General features: G+C 43.3%; 1 protein-coding gene across 1 annotated transcript in view; it reads left to right on the forward strand.

Annotated features, from left to right (window-relative positions):
• Positions 1-27775, forward strand: part of Cpvl (carboxypeptidase vitellogenic like) — a 106777-nt gene that overhangs the window by 20755 nt on the left and 58247 nt on the right. Inside the window, exons 4-10 of the mRNA XM_051202778.1 lie at positions 563-621; positions 1522-1601; positions 6245-6311; positions 19611-19733; positions 20110-20241; positions 25311-25409; positions 26958-27131. Of these exons, the coding sequence (XP_051058735.1) occupies positions 563-621; positions 1522-1601; positions 6245-6311; positions 19611-19733; positions 20110-20241; positions 25311-25409; positions 26958-27131 (734 nt within the window). The remainder of the gene's footprint in view (positions 1-562; positions 622-1521; positions 1602-6244; positions 6312-19610; positions 19734-20109; positions 20242-25310; positions 25410-26957; positions 27132-27775) is intronic.

The following is a 27775-nucleotide window of genomic DNA, read 5'->3' on the forward strand; positions in this document are numbered from 1 at the left end:
TGAAAGGACAGAAGGCTTTATGAGTCCATCACTTAAATGAGACAATGCCTTGAAAGCAAGATGCTGGGGGTTGTGCTAAGGTAGAGGAAGGGTTAAAGAAAGAGCCTCTGGCTGTGTCCCAGGTCGGACTCTATCTCTGTCTCACTGTGGAGATAGTTCGCCATCTCTGAGGCAGCATTCAAAGTATGAATTTGTTTGCGACTCACCATAAAAGCTTTTGTGACAGCTTTGGTGGGGTGGTTGTTCTTTTCATCATTGGGGAGGAGGAAGAGGATCCAAGAGCCTGGGTGTAGGGTATAGGAGTCCTTTATAGGATAGGACAGATAGGCATTTCATGTTAGTTCTTCACGGGATTTTGTTGTTATACTCACTTTCTTAGCTATAGATGCTGCTATGTTGGGCAAAAGTACAGAAAAGAAGAAAAAGGGTGAAGGTGATGGGTACTGGTCTTCCAGAATGTGGCACAGTGACAGAGTGCATGCTGAGAGGACAGTGGGGCATGCTGGGGCACACTGCCTGGGATATTTTGTCACAAACTCAGCCATTTCTTCTGTTTTGACAGTTCTTGCTAGAGACTTCCCTTGGACCACTACCCTTTCCATGCTTTACGTGGATAATCCAGTAAGTACCACAGGACACCAGGAAACATCAGTGCTGGCATCATGTCTGTTTTTTTTTTATTATTATTATTTTAATTACACACAGTCATGGCTGCATGGTGGCATTTTTGGTCAACAGAAGCCACATACACAATGATGTTTCTGTGAGGCTCTCAAGGAGCTGAGATGCTCCTGTTACCAGCATTTTTCTGTTTTCCTTTACCTTTTCAATCATTACACACGTTTAGATATACAGATACCTGCCACGTGCTGACGATTCTTGCTGTATTCAATAGAATAACATGTTCTTGTGTACATTCCTCCAGTGTGTGATGGGCTATGCTTTCTAAGTTTGTGTGACCCCTCACTCTGATGAACTTATGAGAACAAATGCTTAAGTTGTCATAAGCATCAGCTATATATTACTGTATGTTTTCTAAAATACAGAAACATTTTTTCCTTTTTAGATTAGAATTTAATTTATAAAGTGAGCAGCCAGGCATGGTGAAGCATACCTACAGTTCCAGCATTTGGAGTCTGGGACTGTAGAATAGTGAGCCCAAGACCAACCTGAGCTGCATCAGGAACTCTAGGCTAGCTTATTCTGCATTGTGGGATCCCTCCATCCCAAACAGCATTGAATGTCACCACTAGGAAAAGGGACAGGTAGACTTTCACTCACGGTATGAGTTCCCTTTCTCATGAGTTACTGCTTAATAATGGATTCCCCATCTCTTATGCAGACTTCTAGACACAAAGAGCAAGGGACGCAGAATGCCTCAATGATACATAGGATGATGGCAGAGATCCGAAATCAGAGGTGGATTTAGAATCAGTGGGGCCACCTCCCAATGTGGGGTCCAGTTGAAAGTCCCCAGGGAACATGTATCTTCATACTTCTCTTCATTTCCTTCCTCCTCAGGTGGGCACAGGCTTCAGCTTCACTGACAGTATCCGGGGATATGCCATCAGTGAGGATGATGTAGCCCAAGACTTATACAGGTATGATACGCATCTATGGCAATAAGAAAAGTCTGGTGGTAGAGTTGCTTCAGATTGGTCCTTATTGCCCAACTTCTAAAACTTTGCAGAGCGTTTCTACATGAGTATGAGTGTGTACCCACACACAGCTTCTTCTGCTCTTTCTTTCCTTGTCATTGGCAATTGTTTGTATGATGACCAGACAAAGTAAACAGAGCTAAATCATGAGTATGAGTTTTACATCAATATCCTATGAGAAACAGTAAAGGTATAATACACATTTTCAACTAAAGATTCCTTCTCAAGTTGTTCATCCAGATGGCTTACAAGTTTTCAATTGTCTCTAAAATTCTATTTAGCTTTGTGCTTGCCAGAAGCATGTCTTCCCCCCCCCCACAATTGCCCCTTCTGTGGCTCTAGATGTATAGTATAGTTCACTCTGTAGCTTTGTCATTACTTTTCCAGACTGAATATGGTCTTTCTCCTTCTCCTTCATCTTACAAAATTTTTCTTTCACTTAAAAATAAGTGGTGGTGGTGGTGGGGAAGAGATATAAAGTTGTGATCTTGCTTAAAGTATATACACATAAATTTTCCTTTCATTTTCTTGCATTCTTTACATCTATTTTTAGTATGTTTTAAAAAACTAAGTTGACCTTTCCTAATTTGGTCAAATTTTTCCAGGCTATAAATTGTTAGTAAAGAATAAGCCTGAATTCTTTCAGAGAGTCTGAGCACCCTTGGATGCTTCATGACAATCTACTAGAAGACTCCTAATGGCCAGTCTTTCCTGCACACTCACTCTGCTAGTTACACAGTGAGCAAACCCTTCATGGAGCGGGACTCCAAGGAGGAAGTGTATCAGATATGTCGGGGGCCAAGCCACCAAGCTTTCCCTGGCTTCCTGGTCTTTATTTATTTCCTGCCAAGGACTTCTCTTTCTTTCCCTCTGCTAACCCAGAAAAGAATACGACTGCTCTCTAATTTCCCACATCCAATCCCTGAAGATTTTTAACACTTGAGTTCCATTCCCAGCAGGGATACCTAGGTCCTTACACCTTTGTGTCTGGGCGGGCACAGTGGCTCCTTGGGCCATATTAGCCGGCCGATCCCCCAGAGGGACCTCTTTTAGCCTCCCACCTCCACTGTCTTCATCCCGGCATAGATGTGACCGTGGTGCCTGTCCTCAGAAGCTGACTCAAGTGCCTCCCACCACTACTTGACACTGTGTGTTCTCCATGTCAGACACCTACCCCGACCCTTACTACAAGGATCTTCTGGCTCCACTGTTTAACTAGCAAACAGCCCTGAGGCTAGAGGCTCTCTAGTGAAGAAATGTGGTCAGCCTTTGCAAGCCAGAGCTCTGCGGAGCGCCCCAGCCCTTAAGCCGGAAGCAAGGATGCTTCTTCCAGCTAGCAGTTGACCCTCTGTGTGGATGTTTACTGCTGACATGTGGTCTGTCTCCTCTTGCATGGCATGGAAAGGAGACGGATTTCAAAGCAGCCCTTGTTTATTGCTGCTTCAGTTTCCTTTGCTCCAGGCTCCTCGAACTGGAAAATAGCTAATCAAGAGTAGTGCAGAAAACTGATTTCAGCTGTTTCCTTTGCAGTTCACACCATTCCTTTCCTTTGGTGACTGCATTCTTCTCCCCCGATGGGGGTTTGCAATAAGAAGGATGCTTCAGAACTAGTAAATGGGCTACCGGGGGAGGGGGTGGGTGAGTTAAAGAGCAGATCTTTCTTCTCACCCCCCCCATCACTTCCCACCCCTGGAGACGGAGTTCTATTTTTCTGTGAACAATGCCTAGCCTGCAAGGAATGGCCTCTCGAAGAGCCATTTAGCATTTGTGTTTCTACTGACTTTCTTTGTGTTCCGAGAGAAACTTACTCACTCGTGTTCATACACACACTGTGAAGATTGGCTGCTGAGCTATGGCAGCTCTGGGCCCAGAAAAATGTGAATGAAATGTAGTTAGCTTCCTCACTCTGATGTGGGTGTTTTCCCTGGTGCCGCTGTCCAGTCTCCCTTGATCACTGGATGTATTCCTGAAGCGGGAAGCACACAGCTCCTGTCATCTTATAGTTCATGGCCCTGTACAGCTTCTGAAGTTACCTTCTTGGAGCTGACTGGAGGTGGCACAAACCTGCTCTCGCCTCATGACAGCCAGGAGGTAAAAATGAGGAAGAGAAGGAGGCCAAGACAAATTATACCCTGTCAAAAAGACATCTTGGTGACACATGTCTTCCCATAAGTCCCCGCCTCCTGAAGTTTCTGTCTCCCAACCTATTAGGCTGTAAATCCACGTGTGGATTAATTTATTCCTAAATTGGGAGCCTTTGTGAGCCAGCCACCTCCCCAAAGCCCTACCCCATGAGCCTCGGAGCTAACCATCAACACCAGAGTTCTGGCAAACCTTTCAGAGTCTGGCAAACCATTACAGTGTGGCATTCCTGCTCTGAGCCTTGAGTCCCCTGAATGTCTCTTGTGCTCATGTTACTTCCACTCAACCAGAACTGACCAGATTCTCTTAACAGCCACTGCCTCTGTTGCATATCATCCTTCCATCACCTTCTCTGCCCTATATGCAGGAGAGAACCTTCTCAAAAAATCATCTGAGGAGTAATGCTCCCCCAGGCCATTCCCTCTTTCAACAATGTGTCATTCTGTGAGCAAATAGCCTTTCACTAAAACTCTGTTTATCAGGGAAGTCCTTGGCACATAGTTCCATCGGGGATGACTAATAGTGATGATGACGCAAGACGTCTGTGCCACGTAACATTCATCCCTAAATAAATCTCGCACACATTTGTGCATCATACATGCCAACATTATGCTTACCTTTGAAATGCACAAGAGAGTCCTGGTTGCATTTTAAGCAGAACCTCAGCACATCATCAGAACAGTGCTTGCCTCAAGTACAGTTAAAAGAGCAAGGAGTGTGTGTGGCTCTGGGTACTGAATTTGCCTTTTTCATAATTCACTGCTGTGTAAGAGCCACTTACCAAAGACTGAAAAAGCAGGCAGTCCGTGGAAAGACCTGAACTGTGAGATGAAAACAGTAATAGCCTCTTTGAGCAAGCTCTCACTTTAGAAACCTCAGCTACTATGCTGGCGCTACCCAACCAGAAGTAACATGGAAGATTATCTCCTTCAATTTAGGCTGCCAGATACAGAGAAAATTTCCAGTTAAATGGAAAAGTCAGATAAACAATGACTATTTCTTTATATGTGTGTCTTTCAAAGGTGAAGAATATTGAAAAAGAGAGCCAACACAGACCTCTGGCTTATACACACACACACACACACACACACAAACAAACACACACAAACACACAAACACACACACACACACAAACACACACACACACACACACACACACACACAGAGAGAGAGAGAGAGAGAGAGAGAGAGAGTATATTCTAGAAAATATTTGGACCAAAGCATTACTTACAATTTATCTGAGCTTCAATTTTAATAGACACCTTGAGTTTTTATTTGCTAAACCTATCAGCCCTAATAAATCCCTATCAAATGCCAAGGAAGTAAGCTATAAGTTAAAGCAGAAGACTTGAAGTTTACTGTAGTAAATGAGCTGGTGCCCTTCCAGCCATCAGGGAGGGAGGAAGGGAAGTGGTTTTTAGCCCCAAGGTTCCTGAGGGGATGGTGGAGAATGCACTCCTCTTTTTACCCTGTTCTGAAGCCAGCCCTAATGTGGAAGCTATCAAAATGCAGCCTCCCAAACGTAGTTCCCCAAAGCCGCTATAAATAACAAGCAGAGAATGCACCCAAACACCAACCACAGCAGTGGACTTTTATGGAGCCTTTGAAAATCAAGTCTAGCAGGGATCATGGTGGTCATAATGCCTGAGCTTTTCTCTCTATAACCCTTGAACTCTCTCCTGCTCCTGGCTTTTCAGAGCTTCCTTGCCTTTCATCTTCCCTGGAAGGTTCATGGCTTTTAGTCCCTCAGTAGGAAGCTGGGACCTAAGCCCTGCCTGGCTTCTCAGGCCTTGCAGTCCAGGTCAAGACATTCCTAGAGTGCCTGAGTTTCATGTTTTTTGTTTTTGTTTTTGTTTTTTCCTCCTTTTTGGAAAGACTTTGGTAAAGACATTTAAAAGTCAGCTGGTCCCATTTCAAGCTGTTTGAGCTTAGGTCACACCAGTGGCCATGGGGTTCTGGTCATTTTGTTTTGTTTTGTTTTTCCTTCTTCTCTCTCCTCTGTTTTGAGAGCTTTGGTGTTCTTATTAAAGTGCCAGCATTCTGGGAGCTTCTTTAGAAATAGTCTGGATCCCCCCCACCCCACCGCAATGGTTGGTTGATGAGAAGCTGAACTTTGCGTTTCCTCCTCACGAATCTGGCCTCACAGTCTCATAAGGTTTAAATGAAAATTGCTCAACAGTATGTAGAAGCTGGCATCATGGGCACAAGGACACCTCAGCAGTTAGATGACCCGAAGTGGCATTCACAGGGTTTGAACTTGCCTGTGATGAGGTCCAGTGTCCCTACTTCTTAGTATGATGGCATCAGCCCACCCATTTACAGCATTAGCCACTAAGGACGAAAACCACTCAGCAGAGGCATGCACACTCCAGGGCCGGTGAGGCATGGCAGCAAGCAGCCCTCACTCATTTCTCCACTCAACTTCAATGTCCTCTCTTCCACAGTGCGCTGATTCAGTTTTTCCAGCTGTTCCCCGAGTATGTGAAGAATGCCTTTTATGTCACTGGGGAGGTGAGTTGACATCTTATTTCCTTGTGTGCCTCCAATATTATGAAGACTGAACTATATGATGACAGTTAAAGCAAACATTCATAAGTGTGTGTGTGTGAGTGTTAGTATTGGTCCTGTCTGCCTTCACGGTTTCCCCCAAATATCCTCTGTGACAATGTTTTGATCTGGGGATGAGTGAAGGTTCACATATTGGGATAGGTGCTGTGAGTTACTGTGTTCCAATGTCCCGCCCCTTTTTGTCATTGCCCTTCATAGCAATGACATTTAGTGGGGACCAGGCGCCTACAAGTACATTCTGTACGGGAACCTGTCTTATTCTCCCCACAGTGTTCAGAGTCAGTGAGGATTACACCTGGATAAGCCTGTATGCTTTCCAAGCAGTCCACAGGGAATCACCTCATGGTGCTTTGCCCCGAGGGTGATTAAGATGGCATGGGCTAGACTCCACCACTTAAACACACCTGCTTCTGTTCGTAATTCATAAGTAGTCCATGGCCACATGAACCACTCTTCCCCAGGCCTGTCTCCCCACAGTTTTAGATCCACTGACAAGCCATGTCTATTTTGACCTGTAGGTTATAACACGGCAAGTTTCTCATCTGCCTTTGTACAGATCATCCCACATTCTCCTACAGAGCCGAGTTCCCGCTGTCTCCTCTCTGTATTCTTGTATATCCTGCTGGACCCAAACATTGGTATTTCTCTTTGATCTGTCAAAACTGATTACTTCTGTTTTTATGTTTGTTCCGATTCTGCTCTTTGAAAGGCCCTTCAAGCTGGCTCTTGTATCTTTTGATGGGTTTGGCCATTTTTGAGCATTTCCTTCTGTATCACAAATATTTGCCTCTGAAGCACCCTGTACATCCCTTGCCCTGATCCTGCATGGAGTCAGGCGTTTTTCTAGGGACTCTGGCTCCTTCCAATGGAGAATGGTACTGAAAATCCAAGGCTGGAGAACTAAGTGTGCTTGCTGCTGCTGGGGTGGCTGTTACTTTGGATCCTGTGCCTCTGGCTGTGTCCATAACTCTGATCCCCACCTCAGGCTTCTCCATTTCTTTCCTCTGCTGACATCTATGTGCACACCTTCTTCCACACTGAGGAGCAAGATTCCCAGCAGCACTGTGCTCTCCTCCGATGGATGTGCAATCCCACTCTGTGCCCTAAATGGCTTTAGCATGGCTCCATTGTTACCACAGCCAGCCTGTTTCTTCCGCCACTCTCTGCTGCTGTCCCTGGAGCTTTGTTCTTGTCTGGGTTCATTCCCAGGCAAGTGCTTTTCCTATTAAATAGCCCCTGTCTTCCACCCTGGTGCATGTCTCATGCACCAGACAAGTCTACCCATGCTCCTCAATCTCTGTTTGGGAACCAAAAAAGCTGGGCTAGAGGGATACAACAAAGGACAGCGACCAAGCCCTACCCTGATGCTGTGGGGGAGGAAGAGTCATATTGGGGCCATCATTCTCCAAGCCATAAGGCTTAATTGTGGAATGAGTAATCTTCACAGAAAGGTCCAAGGGATGGTGCCAGAGGAAGGGCTGAAAGGGTGGCAGGCAAGTGGTCCACAGATGTGCATGAGCATATGAAGGGGCCGAAAGACAAAGACAGGCTAAATGCCTAGGGAATGGCAAGCATGGGACCGGGAACTAGAGCCTGTCTTCTTTCTAAGCTGTCAGAGAGACTGCTTTAGCCATCCATACTAAGTTTGGTTTGGTTTTTAATACTCAGCTGCTCAGTATCAAATCACACTTACTTCCTCTGTCAGTAATATTGCCCAGTGTCCCTTTCCTTTTGGCCATTCCTAGAGGCAAGCTGGAAAAGGGACAGAAAGTGACACCCTTGTCATTTCCTAGTTCCCCCGGAAGACACACATTTCCCCTTCCAGCAAGAGACTGGTCTGCTCAGCATGTAATTCCTTGTCTAACAAATAATGTGGGGATGTCATTAACCATGTTGCTCCACCAAGCTGCCAAATGCTGGAGGAAAATTTTGACTTGTCTGTTTTATTTGTGCCTTGTGGTTTTATGCATGACATTTCCAAATGTGTGTGGGAAAAGAAAAAAAAATTGTATTCTTTGCTGCCGGGATGGATACTCTTAAAGAAACCTGTGCCTTCCATGTGATAAAGGAAGATGATGAGGAGGGCAAAAAGGGCCTGGGGGCAGAGAGGCAGCCACCATGTGGCCTCAGCTTCAAAAGAGCACAGTGGTCTGTCCATGCCTGTTCAGCCTTCTAGCATTGCGACACTGTGTCATTCCTAAAGTTCACAGTTGAGAACTAGCAACTGGGTTGCAGAAAAATAAATAAGGAAAGAAAGAAAGAAAGAAAGATAGGTAGAAAGAAAGAGAAAAGAAAAAGCAAAGCAAACATGAAGCCTCATGTGTTAAGTATGTTTGCGATTCTGTGTTTGGCTACAAGATGGACGTGCCTGCTCTAGAAGTCGCGTGCCTTTTTAGGAGGAAGAATAAGAAGTAGCGATGCCCCACTTCTTTGTTCTCACAGGTTCTGTTTGGTTTGTCATCTAAGACCAACAAGGAGAATAGAGTTCTGGGTTGAGGATTGGAGACCTGGAATAGAGTAGAGGAATTCCCGGTTGAGAATTGGAGAGCTGGGTCTTAATGGAGTTCCAGGCGAGTCGTTAACCTTTCCAAGTCTTTGTTTTGTTTTTAATCTTGCAATCAAGCGTGTTAGCTACTTCTAAAGTCAATTCCCATGGCTGTTTTGCTTTACTTATTAAAAGTTCCATGGCAGTCGCTCAGATTCACTCGTACAGCATCTCCATGTCTCTTCAGTTTGAACATAGTACTAACCCTCCCTGTCTCTCTCCAGCCCTTCACCAGTTCAACTGTTAAGTTATGGTTCTTCCCTTCCTTCCTTCCGTCCTTCCTTCCTTCCTTCATTTCTTATTTGCTTTTGTTTTTAGAGACAGGGTTTCTTACAGTAGCCTTGGCTGTCCTGGAACTCACTCTGTAGACCAGGCTGGCCTCGAACTCATAACGATCTGCCTGCCTCTGCCTCCCCAGTGTTGGAATTAAAGGTGTGTGCCACCACTGCCTGGCTCCTTCCCTTTCTGAGTGCTCATTTGTTTTTCTTCTTAGGGAGTCTCAATACATTTGTAGATTCAATCTTGAAAAACAATGGATAAATTCAAGGAATGTTTTTCTGCTTTTCATTGAGCCTGTGTGGGGTAGAGCACCCTTTTAATTTATGTTCCAGGAATGAAAGCAACCTGCATAAAGGGGCTGCAGCAACTGTCCCCAGTTCCAGGTCGGTCTAAGCGAGTCTGGAAATGATAATGGTACCTACTACATTGTGCTGTTTGAGTATTTGATTATATAATTCCCCTTAGATATTTCAGTGACTGACTGTAGTGAGCATCCAGCACATGATGCCTCCAAAGCATGTGGCTCACAGCATATAGATCAGGCCAGAAGTCTTTAGAAGTTCTGCTTGTTCATCATAGGTCTATAGCATTGCCAGTTCTAATCTGTGGAGCTAGTGTGTGTCTGGAACTCTAACCTAAAGCTTTGAGCATAAGCCAGCCCACTATTCCTCATTCTCAGCCAAAGTCATTAAAAAAAAAAAAAAGCATTTGTTTTTACCTAAATGATGAAGGAGCCTTGAAGCTGATATTAGAAGTTTGGTTGGTTTGTTTTATATGCATCAGCATGTGTGAGGACCCACCACACCCCACTGGCAGGGCATAGCAGGGAGAGGGGTGTAGGTCTGCTGTGGGTGTGAAGGACAAGGGAAAAGCCTCTTCTCTCTTCTCTTCATCTCTGCCCGGAACACCAACTGGAATTAATTTTCTCTAAAGAGAGACAAATGTGTCTGTAAATCACCCTCCTTGAGGCAGGAAAAAAAAAAAAAAAAAAAAAAAAACATACTTCAAAAAGAAACAAGCTGTGTTTAATTCCCGTGATTAACTTTCTTTCTAAGTGTTAGACTCCCCGAGCCAGTAACTATTAGTGAGAAAGCTCTTGTTCTTGAGGCATCGATGATGCACTGTAGAACCCTCCCCAGATTCCACAGGTCAGACTTGAAGTTAAAGAAGACAGCCCTGAGTAGAACACAGGCAGGCAGCAGGATGAAGAGGGACTGCCCACTGTTGGAGCACGGAGCTGCAGGTACCAGTCCAGGCAACGATTCAAAGCTGTAGTTTTAGAAGTGGGGGTGCTTCCCATATGGCAAGGCATATGCTTAAGACTGGGCATCTCTTTCCCATAGCAGAAAAGGTCCGTAGCCATAGCGGAATTGAGGACCAAATACAGGCATAACCTTGAATCTACTTACATGTTAGTTAATAAGTCCAAAGTAGGTACTTTATCTTCATCAGCATGGGAAAAACCCTATGGGGAGCATGTTGTATGACAACCTCATGGAGGTCATTATGGGCCAACGGCTAAGGGGGGCAGCCCAGCACACGAGAGTCATGTTTGTTTCATGTTTTCTTATGCAGTGTTAAGCCCCTGATAAATGTGAGATAGAAGGGTGGTTTCATGAGAGGCTGCTATTAGATACAATAAATCCATCAGTGTTATTTCTCCTCAGCTGCTTTCCATCTCCCTGTCATTGTCCCTCTCTCCTGCCCAAATCACCAGGGACTCTCCCATCTACCACCCTCTCTCTGCTCATCTCCCTCTCTCACTCAGTGTTATTCCTCTGCTCTTCTTCCTGTCCAGCCACATCATTCTTTTTCTCTTTCTCCATTCTGACCTACCAGCCCAGCCCATGGCTCATTAGAAAAGATGAGATCAAATTCTACCCAGAGTCTTTTTCTCTTAACATAGTTATGTTTGGATTAAGAAAAGTACCCATCACGTGGGAAGATATTTATTTATTTTATTTATTTTTTTATTTTTCTGGTCTTTCGAGACAGGGCTTCTCTATTGTTTTGAAGCCTGTCCTGGAACTCACTCTGTAGACCAGGTTGGCCTTGAACTCACAGCGATCTGCCTGCCTCTGCCTCTTAGGTGCTGGGAAAGCCAAAACTGGAACCTATTGATGAAACTCCAAGGCAAAAGATTGGAATGTTGACATCTACTGTGGTTTATATAGCCCTGCATGGGAGGTGCTATCTGGAAACCAAATCATCTCCAAGAACTCTCTCCTTCCTCAGAGCTGATCCTCTTCTCCTGGGAGGGAGTCTGACACCCCCCATTTGTATTTCCTGCATCTCTCTAGGGTTATAACTCTCCAAGTGGGAAGAGGCTCTCCAGCTCTTTGGATGTCTGTCTTTCTGGCCAACACCTAGTTTTAATCATGAAGACTTAGCTTTGATCATAAAGTTTAATAGAGCAAGTGGAAATTTCAAGTGATATAAGGACTGGAAGTCCATGGAATGCAATTATTTCTCGGCTGTGGAACTTGCTGAATTTTATTAGATAGCATTCAAGCTGGTTTAACTCTTCAGTCCATGACAAACATCTATTTTCAATTACATCCATCTGTACTTGCCAATATTTTCCTTTAGAATTGAAAACGGATTTGTGACTGTTTAATGAGTTTAATATTATAAAAATCAAGGTTTAAGCTGCAACCCAAGGCACTGAACAAGGGCATATGGAAATGTTTACAAGTTGGGCCTCCGGCTTTCAAAGAATATATCCAAATCAAATCAGTTCATATTTACTGATTCTCAAGTTGCATGGAAAAGAATGAGAGTACATAGACAGAAGTCAGAAGTTTGTCTAAAGTGAGCTGTCCTGCTGGATTGTATAGTACAGTCTAGACACAACACCGGGACCTGGTTAAAGATGTCCAGGGTAGGGACAGACAATTCTAAGGTAAATCACTTAAGCAGCTTCCACCTTCTAAATTCTATCTGCAGAGCACAAAGGCCTTGGTTTGTGCCTGTGGCCTGGTTTGCTCACACTCATTATTTACAAGTCAAATTAACTAGAGTCTCCAATTTAAACAAAGGAGCTTATTCATCTGCTTGAGTCAGCTGGTAGCAAGCTGGGCTTTCCCAGTTAGTTTTGAGGTCAGAATAAGATGGGGAGAGGAAGCATCTTAGGTCTCTGTACCTGTACTGGTGGATGATGTTTTTAAAGACACACCCTTAGTATTAAAACTGAACAGTCTATCATTTGGAAGTCAGCATGTACATTTGTGTGGACTGGTGTGACTGGAAGTTGGCGGTAAATCAAAATGTTCTTGCTCTGTGTCTATGCCTGTAGATCTTGCAGCTTTCTTTTTAAGCCCATATTCAAGAGAAATAAATGGCTGATAATATCATGCTCTTGTTAAAAGCTCCCCTTTTAATTGCAGCAGTGTGGTCTCAAAGTTGGATGATGCATGGTCTAGAAGTGTCTAGGAAGTTGTGAAGATTATTTGCTCTTTTTCCAAAGTGACCATCGGAGGTCACACTTCTCTCTGCAGAGATATTAATGGTGCTGAGTGCCTTAGTTAGGGTTTCTATTGCTGTGAAGAGACACCACACAACTCTTATAAGGGAAAACATTTAATTGTGGTGGCTCACTTACAATTTAGAGTTTTAGTCCATTATCATCATGGTGGGAAGCAAGGCAGCATGCATGTAGACATAGTGCTGGAGAAGGAGCCCTAAGAATTCTTACATCATGACCATCAGGCAACAGGAAGTAGTCTGAGACATTGTATGTGGCTTGAGCATATATGAAACCTCAAAGCCTGCCTTCACAGTGACTCACTTCCTCCAAAAAGTCCACACCCATTCTAACAAGGCTGCACCTAATAGTGTCACTCCCTTTGGGGGCCATTTTATTTCAAACCACCCCATTGAGCTAAGGTGAGATTGCACCTACACCAAGGCTAGATGAAGTCAGGGTTGCTTTGGTCTCATCTTGATTGGGCTTTTCTGTTAGACTTAGGTATTTATTTGCCACTTTTGTGGCTTTCTCTGTGTTTCCAGTGTGTATGAACTCTGTTCATTGCATTGAAGCTTTCCTGTTCTTTACTCTACTTCCCTAAGTGAAGGTGTCTGCTCCAGAGCCTGTGTGTGTGTGTGTGTGTGTGTGTGTGTGTGTGTGTGTGTGTGTGTGGGAAGAGCTTTGCCCCTGGGCATGCGCACAACTCTTTCTAGGTAGGCAGCTAACATTGCTCCCTTCTGGAGACAAGAGAATTCCTTCGACTCAGCCGTGAATTCTTTACAGAGGCACAGAGGCCAGCCAAGTGACTGGGGACATGGGAGCAGAGAAGGACAGGATGCTCAGGATCACCCTGAGGGCATTCAATTCACTACTGCTGAGGTTGCAAATTCTATGGTCTTTTCTGCTGGATAGAACTGCCCAATTCTGAATGAAGGAACTATGTCCAAGCCAGCTGTCTTTCTTTGAAAAGCCACAACTTATCATCACTGATAAAGCTATGAATGTTTTACCCCAAAATCCATGCCTAGAAACAAGGCAGCAAGTGAATATAACAGCACTATCTTTTTTTAAAAACAAAATAAATAAAAAAACTAAACTTCACAAATGTGGGTGAATGCAGCTTAAACATGAGAATCCGTGGGTACATGCAGTATTTATATAAAAGAGAGTGGTTTCCAGCGCAGTGTTATTGTCTGCTGCACCCCCACTTTGAAGGAGCTAACTGAAGCTTGATTTTCGCTTTGGAAATCTTTCTCCTTCTGTTAAAAGTATCTGGGTGGCAGGGATGCGGTAAGTCATCCATGGATGCTGTTGACAGATGTAAGAAGGGAGAGATTCAGATGAATCCCATTGTCCGTTTACACATCTGGATAACTTAGTGAGCACTACATCCTCTGCAGACTGCTTTCACAAGGACAGTGAGCGCTTCACGTGATTTCCATGAAGCTGGTCCCAACATCGTTTAAGTATTCCCAGGGATGGCAGGCCAAGAATCAAGACTGCATTCAGCTATGATTCAGCTAATGATCTGAAGACCCTTCCCTCATAGGCAGAATAAAAGATTGAGAGCTGAGCTCAGTCATGCTTCTGATGCAGGAGACGAAGTAGAGCTTTATTGCTTTTTTGAGCTCCAGCAAATGAAGCAAGTACAAACAAACACAGCCGGATGTCCCTGGTCCTTCTTGCTGGAGGTGAGTGTGATTACAGTCACCATGGGGAAAGTGAGCTGAACACAAACAGTGCTTGAATTGGCAGCTTGCAGTGCCCTTAAATATCAGAGAGCAATATCAAGGCGAGACTGGGATCCAGATGTGCTGATTACTAACTTTGCTTGAGTTGTGGTGTGAGACATACATGCTTATCTGGCTGAGTTCCTTGTTTGAAGGTCAGAGGTCACTGCCAAATGCTAACATAATGTGTCTGTTCCCAGCAGCACTTTACTTTTTAGAATGGCTTTGATGTTGCTCTGAGCTTTTATAAGAGCAGTATTGGATCTGGGGATGAAAGGTTAGTATTAATTTCCAAACCTCAGAGGCTTTGTTGGCCTGCTGTTGGCCACACTGGGGAGCATCATTGGGAGGTCAAAGAAGACTCAGGACTGGAGTTCTGGTTGTGGTCATTACTGCCACCATTAAGGGAATAACTCAGAATCAAGGAGCAAGTGATCTTATGTTCTTGTCCAAAGTAATAACATAGGCGACCATAGTCTGATTCTAACCCAAGAGCAGACACTCCTCCCAAATATGAAGTTTTAATTAATATAAAATATATACAGAGGTGGTGGGAGGCAAAACAAAATATGCTTAATTTGTCAACCTGTCGTGTTCCAAAGTGTTTGTGATAGTCAGCGAATTGTTAAGCTGAGAAATAAATGATTCTGAAATAAGAACCCTGCTATTGTAAACACAAAAGAAATATATCTCAACAGGGAATATAAAAATAATGGACCTCTCACTATAATGAGTTGATGCCCCATAAAATAATCCTGCAGTTGTCTACTGTGTGATAGCTGGAGTCACTCAGCCAATGGAATGATTAATGAACAAGACAATGAAGGATTTGTCACACTGACACAAAGCAAGGAAGTGTGTGATAGTCGCTAGAAACAAAGAATAAGATAAACATCCTCAGTGCTAGGATGGTTGATGTGGAATGAATATTGAGGAATATGGTGGCTTTAGAAGTGATTATAGAAATATCCATCTCATTGTCCTGTTTTTCATGAGTGGTCTGCTTAGTGAATATGGAGTAGATAAAAACAGGTCCCAGCATGGGACCCGAGAGCCACAGGACATTCTGTGACCACTGACTGAAATGTGATTTGCTAGAAAAGATGAGAGCTATGGAATCAGCCATGCCTGGGGAGAACTCCAGCTATGTATGCCATTAACAGGCACAGATCACATTTCATTGCTGCAAAATATAAGAAAATGAGGTTTGTTTTACACGGACTCATATTAGGATAAGTGAAATAGCTCCGTTCACAGATGAAACTCAAAATCTTGAATGGGCATTAAAATAGAGGGTCCTTTTTAATTCCTTACCTAGTTATGTCCTGTGTGCATTGACTCTTAGGAAGGTTCCATATACTGGGTGTTTTAGGCTAAATTTACCACCACTGAACCATGTAAAGGACATGGCCATCCCAGAAAGAGTACATTTCATTTGTCAAATGTAAGAAGAAGACAACTCAAGAGATACTATCACTCTGTATATACAATTTTTTTTTTTAGCATTTGTACCAACTTCTATAGAGAAAAATATTGGAGGTAATGTGAGATCAGCCATTCATGTATCAAGCATGCTTGTGTCGGGGCCTGTTTTGCCCTGGTCATTGTTCACATCATGGGAACACAATTTATGAATCATATATTTGCTCTGGTGGGTAGGGGACATGATTTCCATAATGTTCTTTAGAAGTAAGTGTGATCTTTCTAAGGACATTTTTGTGCTTTATTCCTATTTGAGTCTCCCTGAGTATCTAGCAAGATGGCCTAGACAGATGGCTTGTCCCGGAAGCCCCTGTTGACTGAAGGCTTGGTGATACATTTACTCAGGAAAGTGTGTTACATTACAGACATTTATTTGATAAATCTTCAGTTATTTTCACTAACCAGATCACATTGCACAGTTATGCAGCACACCAAACTTCAGACATATAAGCCCGCCTTTTTGTTGCCATAAAAGGAAACTAAACAGATTCCTAAGAATGAAGCTGGAAGTATTTTGATTCACCACTTTGCCTAAGTAATTGCTGTTGCACAAGAGGGCTGTGCAAACAAGATCTCACATAAGCTATGTGAATTACCTGCTTTTATCAGCTTGAAAGAAGTTTAAACTTTTGGAGGAGGTCAGACCATGTGTGGTTCTGACTCTTACCACTTAACCTCTCCAAGTCCCGTGTCCTAGCCTGAAGTGAGAACAGAGATGTTTCCATCCTGTGATTATGGTGATGATATAGAGGAAGTTAGAGAAGTCAGGTGTTCCAAGGCTGTGAAGAACCCTGGGGACGTCGTAGAAGGTCTGTGAATTCCCAGATACTTGCACAAGGCCTCTAGTCTACTGTGAACACCTGTATGTTGCCCTTTTCCAACCAAACATGGACTCACTAATTTCACAGCTATTTATTGAGCACTAATAATGTCAGACAGTATGAACAAAAGTAAGCAAGTAAGCAAAGTAGATGCTTACATCAATATTCAGGCATCTTCAGGGATGGGGACAAGCACAACACTGAGTAGGTGATGAGCAGGTGAAGTTGGTTGAGGAAGAGTAAGGGTTAAGAGGGAAAGTAAAGGATATAAAACAAGAAAACAGGACTATTAAACATTTTGGTAAGTGGCCAGAAAAGACATTGCTCAGGAAGCCTCACTTAAAGAAATGAGGAACTGAAACATTTGCATGCTTGGGGGAAAACATCCCAGGTGGAAAAGATATGAGCACAAAGGCTGTGGTGCACACAGCGAGCATTCAGGTCCCCAGTGAGGCCGGGAAGGATTGAGTATGAAGGTACCCTGAGTGAGGCTGGAGAAAGGAGTGGGCCACATCAGCCTTTATGCCTCAGATCAAGCCCGCTGCTTTACTGAAGTGCAGAGGCACAGAAAGATGTTAAGCAGAGGACTAGTGTAAGGAGTAGGTCTCCCCCCACCCCGGCCTGGTCTGGTCCCGCCGCCGTGCCAGCCCCAATTAATACAACGAGACTCTGTATTTGATATAATGCTGTTGACCAGGTACTAGTTTCTTATCGGCTAGCTCTGTCTTAAGTTTTAGCCCATTTCTGTTGATCCACATGGTCTCATCTTACTGGGGAATAGGGCAGGTGTCTTGTCTCCCCAGTCTCTCCATCTTGACTCCTCCTTACTCTTTCCTCTCTCCTCCTCGTCTCCTAGTCCCTCCTATCTTCCTTTCCTATTGGCCAACAGTGCTTTATTCATTAACCAGTATGAGAAACATCATCTCCTCTTTTCTGTGTAAATAAAAACAAGGGTTTTAACCTTAACATAGCAAAATATATAACACAACAGTTATCAAGTAAGAATCATAGTTAACAATATTTAGTCCATTGACATTTAGCAAGATTAAAAGAAACTATTCTATCATCTATCCTATATTTGTGAGTCTAAAGTCCTGTATGTAACTTATCTTTAAGCTTAACTAAGGAAAACTTTAACCATAACTATCTGTCTTCAACTCCTTTAAAGACCACAGAAGGATAGTATGTAAACTCTAGAAATGACAGAGACATCTTACCTTGTCAGTCACCTGAAGTTCTTCTGTAATCTTCCATCTTCAGCCCATAGGCCATAGTGTGTCTGGCAGACTCTTCTGCAAAGCAATAAACTTCAAACTAAACTGTCTTCTTGTATTGGCAGTTTGTCAGTCACTTTTCTCTGGGTCCTGCAGACCGGTAGACCCTTCCATGAAGCAGGAACTCTGTAGCAATGTCCATCTTGAATCAACAGTCACTTTTATCTGGGTCCTGCATGTCCAGTTTATACAGCACAAAGTCAAACAGTCCAGACAAGAGCAGTATCTTGTCCAAATGGCTAGTCTTGCCATACTGGAAGTAACTTCATAACACGTGTCTTCGATGTCCATCTTCCTTTCTGACACAGTGGTGTTGCCAGGAAAGTTATATCTCACTGTCAAGAAAAACCCTAAACCATTTTAAATGCCATATTCTGTAGGTCTTTGAAAGGTTTGAAGAATTTCTATCTATCTCAAATACATCTCTGTATATCTTGAAATTAACTAACTTAACTCTAAGCTTTGACTATCATAGGTAATTATCTATAATCTGTACTTCATTATATATTACATTTCTAAATGAGCTATATAAACACAATACCTAAACAAGAGGAGAAATATACATATCATAAAATTGACCTTTAATTGTATCAATAAATGAAAATCCATTCCAAAACAAAGTATTCATATCTTTACCATAGACTAGCATGGCCCAGCTTGTGTTTTAGCTTTCCCACTGTCTAGAAAATGAAGTGGCTGGGGCTAAGGGCCAAAGAAGAAGAAGACGCTGCATTCCAGGTGCATTTAATGGGCTAGAGAGGACTGGCAAGCCCAGCTGGTGAACTTTAAGGGGTATGAGAGAAAGGAATAGAAAGAAAGGTACTGAGATTTTTGGCCTACGCATGCAGAGCAAAAGCAACATGGAAGACTCGGGATTTGGAGGCTTCATTCTGAATGCATGGAGTTTACAGTTGGATAAACAACTAGACAAGCCATGAAGGCAATTTTGGTGAAATTAATTAGACATATGTTTTCAAATGTTATTGAGCAGGCCAGTGAGAGGGTTCAGCAGAAAAAAAAAAAATAGTGCTTCCAAACAAGCCTGACAGCTAAGTTTCATCTCTGGGACACTGTGAGGTAGAAGGAGAGACTTGACTCTTACAAATTGTCCTCTGACTCACCCACCCATAAATAAATTAATGTAATAAAAAGCATAAAACTGTGAGCCAATAATAGCCCTTCCTGAAATAGTTGAAAGTGGAAGTACTGTGTTTGTCAGAAGAAAAATGGATCATAAAATAATTTGCCTTGGAAAAGGATCCTGTGCTAGAAAAGGCTGGGACACATAGAAAATCTCTGACCAATATTATTTTGTTTGCCCCTTCTCTTATTCCTTTAGTAAAAGTTGGAATAGAAGACCCTGGGAAGGGACATTCAGCGGGCGGTAGAATTGTGTCCAGGGCTCTAGGTCCTTTTGTTTTGGAAGAACATTAGAATGTTCCATGATAGCATGGTATTTATGCATTTTTCATGTCACTTGGGACCATATGGTATGAGAACAGAAGTAAGAGTAGAATTGTTACTGTAGAATTTTCAAAGTGAGCTGAGGAAATGGATGGTAATTATTGTTAATTAGCTTCAACCCATGCAGATGTGTGTGGATCAATTTGGGACTGTCATTTCAACATCTGTCCGTCCTTTTCAGTCTTATGCAGGGAAATATGTGCCAGCCATAGCACACTATATCCACTCCCTCAACCCTGTGAGGGAGCTCAAGATCCACCTGGAAGGAATAGCCATCGGAGACGCATACTTTGATCCAGAATCGGTGGGTGGCCACTTTTTCTTTCTCAATCTGTCCCTTACAGAGTAATTCCTTTTAATTGAATGAACACCACTCTCATCTGACCTCAGAGAACTAACTTGTTAAAAGGCAATGTTAACTTAGTTCAAATCTAATTCTTAACTAAACCTTTCAAGTGTGTCTTCTTACCATTTTAGCCTGGTTGCCAATGCCAGATTGTACATATGTGTGTATTGTACTGTATGCGCAACTTTTCTGTTGTATATGTCTGTGTGTATAATTGTCTGACTTGACTAATGCCAGTGAAAATTAATAGATCACTGCAAAATGTTTCTTCTTGAAGTAGAGGGTGTCCTGACCTTCTCTCTTTGGCATTCATGTGTGTTACTTCTGTCCCCAGATTATAGGAGGGTATGCAACATTCCTGTACCAAATTGGCTTGTTGGATGAGCAGCAGCAACAGTCCTTCCAGAATCTTTGCAACAAGTGCATAAACTACATCAAAGACCAGAACTGGATAAAGGCCTTTGAAGTGAGTTCTGGGGCCCCAAGGCTGCCCTTGAACAATTAAAACCATCTGAGGAGAAGAGGGGTCAGGAGGCACGCCATAATGACATTCCACCTTTTGGGGTGGTATCTCTCCCCTCCTCTGCCTAAGATGAGGACTCGAGAGGAGTGCACATGAAGAAACGCACTGCCTGCATTTCTCTCAATTCACTTCAGCTGTATATTTAACCCGAGATCGTCCTGGCATGCTTACCTGTGTCTTTCATTAGCGGTTCTGACTTCCTTAAATGCTGTGTGGGACCTGAAGGCATATTGTAGCATATGGAAATCAGAAGCCCGAGCTTCAGCAGATGCTTAGAAACAAATTTAAAAGGGTTTATGTCCACAAGCAGGGCTTCAGGTGGAGAAGGGACACGGTGTGTAACCCAAGTCACACACTTCCTAGTGTCAAGATTAAAGACTACAAAATGTAGTGTAATGAGAGACATCTTCCAAAGAAATAGTATGTGTGAATATTATCACACAGATAACCTAACAATTGAACATGAGACTGATGATATGATTCAAGCCTTTACCCACTTGTTTTTCTTTGGCTTTTGCTTATTAAGTGTAAGGTTTTACTTAATACAGGAACTAGCATGTTTAAGCCAATGCAAAGGCAAAGTAAACAATCTTCCTCCACTGTTTCTGCTACACACCTATGGAGCCATCCTGTCTGACACACTGGTAAATGCGAGAAGAGAAGACCTCATTAAGCTTGCTTTTAGATACCTTCTCTATGTACCTAAAGTCATTGTGACTGTTCAGACCAAGGCTTGATGTTAACACACTTTCAGGTGCATCAGATATGCCAATTATGACCAAAACAGGAGAAATACAAACTAGAGAAGAAAAGAGGCAACTTATAATGATGCACATTTTATAAGTAGGGTAACAGGACACTACTGGGATCCCTTGTGGAGGTGGCTGGGTTTGCTGCGAAGTCTGATAACAGCAAGCTGTGCACATAGATGGGTTGTGAAAGGGAAGTCCTAGCCCTAGGCAGAATGCTGACATTTTTCTGGGTCAGAACACCAGATGTGGCAGCAATAAGCCGAACCAGAATGTCCTGTGCAGTTGTAAGCACCAAGGAAGCAGGGTTGTCTTGCAAGGATTAAGATCATGCTTTCACTGACAATCATAGCATCTTCCTGATAGGTCTTGGATTGTAGGCTACCTGCTGTGCTAGAGCCAGGGAGAAGAGGAAGGCTTTGGAACTGAGTGTTCCTCCAGAGCTTATGTGGCTTGAGACTAATTTGCAAGAGAGTGACATTTGCTATGGCTTTGAAGAAACCAACACAACTTGTTAAGCAGAGTCTGAGGCAAGGCCAGTTAAGAAGCCTGGAAGAAGGAGGCAGAATGACATACACTGCACATCATGTGACAGCCACACACAGAAAACTGTTGAAAAAAACATGAATATTTTGTACAGTTAGAGAAAATGAGACTGTGGCCCAGGAGTTTCTCCTAAACCAAATTCAGTAGAAACATGAAATACCTCTCTTGTTGTTCCTTGAAGGTATGAGATGTCTCTTTTAATTGCTGATCCAAGAGACTGAGTGATTAAAGCCTGTGAGTTTGCAAAGGAAATAGACAAAGCAGTGTTTAGTATGTTAGCCAAAGATGTTAAGGCATCCTAAAGTTCAAATCTCAAGTCCAACATAGTCTATTTGATGTTCTTAATCTTCTATCCTAAATTTTTATTTATTTATTTTATGTGTATGAGTGTTTGTCTCTATATACATATGTGTACTACATGCATTTCTACTGTCACCAGAGGACAGAACAAAACATCAAATTCCTGGAACTGGATTTACAGTTGGTTGTTAGCCATCAGGTATGTGTTGGCAACTGAACGTGGGTCCTCTGCAAGAATAGCTCTTAATGGTTGAACATCCTCCTCCTGCCTCAGTGTTCTGACTTTTCAAAAATGGGCCAGTTAGTAAAAGAGCAGTAACAGCTGGTGAGAACATTGAAGATAGTGATGCCATCCCTACACACACACTGGTAGGGATGCTGGGCTCAGAGGATAGTCATGAATCACAGAAGGACAATGTAGATTGTGGGAGGCCTAGGTCTGGAATGGGTTTGCCTGACTCCTAGCCCAGGGTTTCCCCTTCCTGCACTAAATATTGGGTGTTCTATAAAAATCCTGGGGTGTCCTTCCAATTCTACAGTAGTAAAGTGACTGCCCTCTGGTCCCTTCTTTCTCCTTCCTGACAATGAACATTCTCTGTGAAACAAGTTTTGATTAGAAAGTTTTCTAATGGACTAAATTAGTGGCATGACTTGTTAGACAGAATGTGATTTTGTTTCTTGGTGAAAGCAAAACTATTGTTTTACTTTTTAATTTAAAATTTAATGTGTATGAACATGTGCATACACACTAGCACGGATGTGTGTTTATGTATGCACTCATGGAGGCCTGAAGTTGATGTCAGATGTGTTCTTCACTTTCCACTTCGCTTTTTGGGACTCACCTAGGATGCATACTACACTGGCTAATAGAGAACCCAGGGATCTCCCTATTTTCATCTCCAAAACTCTGACATTGTTAGTGAGCACCACTACTCCAGGGTTTATACACGGGGACTGAGGATTGAACTTGGGTCGTTATGGCTGCGGGGCAAGCACCTCACCACCTAACCTACCACCTTAGCCCCAGCAAATTGACTCTGAAAGCTTGGATCTACATTCTCATTGGTGTTGAGGATGGCTTCTAAATATGAGTCCCACCAGAGATGTGTGCATTCAGTACAACTTTTAGCCGAGAGTGGGTAAATCAGAGAAAGGCACCTGCTCTGGGCTATAAACCTGCGGGTTCCTTATTTAACACACAGATATTCTCTAGTGTGAAGGTCTGAGTACAACTATTTCTCCAGATGGTGCCTGGAGCAGAATCCCTGGTGTCCTGGTGTGCCTAGCACACTTCGGATGGTTCCTTACCCTTCTGGGTCCTCATCCAGACCCCTCATCTCTACACAGCCAGATGTGGGGGCCACTGCACATCTAGAGGTGTGGAGGACAGGAAGCCATGCCATCCAACTGCTGGTACAGCGGCACGTGTGTGGCTGAGGGTGTAGGCTGGGGTCTCACCCATGCCATTGTCAGGGGTACCCTGGCCAAGCACTGCACTTTTGTGAATCTTCCTCTCCTCGCCAAACATTAGGATAACAGTGTTTTACCTTTGAATACACTAACTCGTTCTTAAAGGTTTTTAGAATGTGTTGAATGCATGCCATGCAGTCCTTTCAGAGGACCCTCTTAAACTATATCCTAGCAGCAGAGGAAGAAAAGACACACCCCAGCCGCCTCCTCTCTTCACCTTCCTGCTTTAACACGCTCCTAACATGCTGCACTCCACAACTCTTCCATATTGACTCCTAGGTGGAGCAGCTGTCTCCTTCTTCATTGCTGCTTCCAGAACAATTTCTTCTTCCTCCTAAAGCACTGAGCATTCTATTTCATAGCCTCAGAGGTGCCACCAAGCACCATTTAGGGCAGTTGTTTACACCACGTGTCTCTCTCCACATCCACTGGCTGGTTTAGCTCACCATCGCTCCCAACATAATTCCCGGTGACTGTAGTATCCATGAGAGTGATGTAAAAATAATAATACTCTATTCTTGTGTTCCTTAGCCTCTCCCTTCCCCCCCAGCAGTCTTGTTCTTCCCTTTAGTTACTTGTTCCTGCTACAAAACAAAGCCAAAAATCAGAAAAACAACCAAGTAAATAAACAACCAAAGAACTGACAGAGCGGTCACCCACAATCTGAAGCTGAAATGCCTTTATTCAGTTGTCACATCCTATCTGTCCATCCTACTTATGTTAATGAACCAACTGTGGCGATTGTCCAGCTCCAGTGCCATTCAGTGCATCTTCATGAGGGCTAAACCTAAACTCAGGTCCACCCGCACATTCCAGTCACTAAGCTCTACTAATGCTTCCTCCAACTTCTTTGGCTAAGCCACAGCCCTGGCTCATGTTCCTACGTGGCTCCCTCCAAGCTGGCCCTTGTCCAGCAGCCCATGGCTGGAGAAAAACAACAGCCATGGTGACCACCCTTCCCTGCCGGTGATGGGAGCTGGAGTCTATGGATGCCCTCCACCAGTTCCAAGCCCCTGAGTCTCAGTCCATGTCCCATCCCTTCTCTGCTCATACTGTAGGTGAGTGTTCCAAGGACTGTCCTCACTAGGCAAACTGGCAAGTTGGAGCATCTGGTTTTACTATCTTCTGCCTAGAGTAGTCTTTCCCTGGTTGTCTACATTCTTGACTTTCTCCCAGCCAGTGGGTTATAATTCGATTGCCATCTTCTAACAGAAACTTCTTTCATTGGTGTCCCCTACATGTAGGCACTCAACACCCGCAAAACCTCTCATTCTTGTTCTCCTTACCATTCCCCAGTGCACACCTGCCTCTAATACCTGACGCATTTTGCCTTGCCATCCTTATTTGTTTCTCTAGAATATAAGTCCTATGAGGGATGGAATTTGTTTACTACAAATGTCCAGTAAATGATGAGGAAGGTTTTACATTACAGGGGTATAGAGGTAGCTCAATTGGTAAAGTGTTTTTCATGCAACCCCAAACACCCCAAGTCTGAGCCCTATAACCCAATAACAAACAAGAGCTTCAGCGTGATGTGCATGGACTTGTGCTAGGGTAGCCAATCTACCCTACTTGGCTAGTCCGGGTGTGTGAGAGATCCTGTCTCAAATAAAACAATGGACGGTGTCTGAGGAATGATACCCAAGACTGTCCATGGACTTCCACATGTCTGTGCATATCATCTATATGTAAATAATAAGCACACACATAGAGATACACATATGCTAAAAAATATGAAAAGTGTCCAAAAGAGTTTGAACCAGCCCCTCTTCTTCTTTATAAGGAGTCACATCTGAACACACAGAAGCCACACCCTAAGGTGTGGCCACCACCCCAAGTCCACTGACAGAACAAGATGCCACTACAGTCCTGACTGCGTGTTACAACAAGGGTTACGAGTGCTAACCCTCCCTGACACTGTCCTCCCTCCCTCCCTCTCTGACCTAGATCCTGGATAAGCTGCTGGATGGTGATTTGACAAATGATCAATCCTTCTTCCAGAATGTGACAGGATGCACCAACTACTACAACTTTCTAGAGTGTGAGGTAATGACCACAAGCTAAAACAAACAAACAAACCAAAACAACAACAACAACAACAACAACACAGAAATGTCTGCTTAAAACTTCGGGCAAAACCTAAACTTTGATAAGAAAATATAGCTCAATTAAATTAGGTGCCTGTGTCCAACGTGTATTGCATACTTTCATCTCCTGACCCCCGGGGCTTGTTTCCCATTGGAATTGTTAGCTGTAGCTCACCATCATAATATGTGATACTGTGTTCAGCTCAGAATGGTGTCTATTAAAGTCAGTGTTCCTACTAGACCTTGTCTCTGGGAGGAGTTCTGGGAAGGGTGCAACCTGGAACTGCATCTCTGGGTGCTGGGTCTAGGCTTCAATCTATGGGCTCTTGAAAATATCCATTTTCTTTGTTCTGCACTTGTGATGGCTTAGGTAATCCACATTGCCACGCCTCCCTGAAAATATTTGCCTTGTCTTACTTTTAACTTGAGGTGTTTAGAGCGTTTAGGACAGACCTCACTTCAAAGCCTCTGGAATACTTATCAGAGTATTCAAGTAGTTTCTTTCACAAAAGTAGGCCAGAGTTGACTGACATCTTTTGTGTAGAGTTAAGTGAATAAGAGAAGAGCCTGCTTGGCAGTTTGGATGTGAGGACTCTTTGTCTACTGCACAGGACAATACATTCTGTTTTTAAATTGCCTTATTTATGAGCTATTTGTAAGTAAAATTTGAAGTCACTTTTGGTGGGATTCCCAGCCCTGTGGTTTTGGACAATAACAAAATATGGCAGGAAACAGAGAAATAGAATTTGTGATTACAATGTTTTTCTGAAGAAAGTAATATATTCACAGCCAAAAAAAGAACAAATTGCTGATGAAGCACAGAATTGTTGAACATAAATCCTAAACAGTATTTTTGCAACCTGGAGAACTAAAAAAAATGAATATTTGCTCCTTTTTCTTTAAAGTGTAATGACTATTACAGAGACTTTCAGGAGGGTCTTTTTTTTTTTTTTTTGGTTTTTGCTTTTTAATAAGGGCTGTGAACAACTTGTTATATGTCTTTTATTAAGTGTCAGGGTTTTTTTTAACCCCATAATCAGTTGACTGGGGGGCAACACAGAGAGATATTAATAAATAGCAGAGAATGGCAATTAAACCATGGCTTTAACTATGCTGTCCCTGGTCCCTTTAAAGCTGCCTCACCATCTTCCCCAGAACCAAGGTCAGGGAGTGATTGCCCTAACCTCTTTTCTGTCTCCAACATTCTTGCCCATGAGCTGGCTAATTAGTCAGTAGAACTGCGAATATTAGTGTGAGCAAGAAAATCCATTCCCCAGGCAAATTGGATATTGACTACAAATGAAGGAGATTCTCTGCATTTGGCCTCAATGAAAGGGTTGCTCTCACTTGACTAGGGTGCCCAGTTAAAATGTGGAACATGAGGACAAGTTAACGATCTAGTCATGTCCTGTTTATTGTGCTGTATGTTGTGAGAAAGTCTCAACTTTCCCACTAGGCCACACCTGAAATCCTCCCCCATAACACCTTCTGGTGTGCCTCCTGCCAGGAAACCAAGGACCAAAGTTACTATGGGAAATTCTTGTCACTTCCACAAGTGAGACAAGCCATCCATGTGGGAAACCGGACTTTCAATGATGGTGCTGATGTTGAGAAGTACTTGCGAGAGGACACAGTGCAGTCGGTGAAGCCCTGGCTAGCTGAGATAATGGATCACTACAAGGTGAGCAGGAGGCATGGGGTGGGGCGGGGGTCCATCCCAGAACTCCTGAGTCACTGTGAGCCAAGGGGACTTCCTTTTATTTCCTATTTTACTTTTTCCTTTAATATATATATAAAATAGAAATAACCTTCTTCATTTTACTTCTCAGAGTTGTGAGTTGACTTTTTAATTGTTTCTTTAAGTGAAATTCCCTGTGGCTCACACCAGCCCTTAAACCCAAGAAGATGGCCAGCCTTGCCTAATAATCAGTTGTCCTTGTTAGCTCTATAGTGTGAATGACAGCCTCATCATGGTCAATCCAAGATTGCATCGGCTTAAGAATTACCCGCAATGGCCGCAATCAGTGATTACTCTCCCTATCTGCTATAAGCCCAGAACTGTTGGGCTGTTGCACTGGAGTGGGCAAAGACTGTTCTGAACAGAGCAAGGCAGGCACTATGTTCAGGTTGACACAGGAAGCCCCAGCGGAAATCACAGTGAACCTCTTCTTAGTATCCCACTATGAGGGCAAATGCTAACAGCAAGTGACCTGGCCGGAAGTCACCTGTGTATTATTGTGTTGTTCCTTTTCTCTTACCACTCTCTCACACCCCCCACATCCTAGAGTTGCCTGTGGGGCAACCCTGAAGGATGAGTGCAGAGAT

This window comes from Phodopus roborovskii, unplaced genomic scaffold, assembly GCF_943737965.1.
Source record: "Phodopus roborovskii unplaced genomic scaffold, PHOROB, whole genome shotgun sequence".
In the NCBI taxonomy this organism is placed as follows: Eukaryota; Metazoa; Chordata; class Mammalia; order Rodentia; family Cricetidae; genus Phodopus; species Phodopus roborovskii.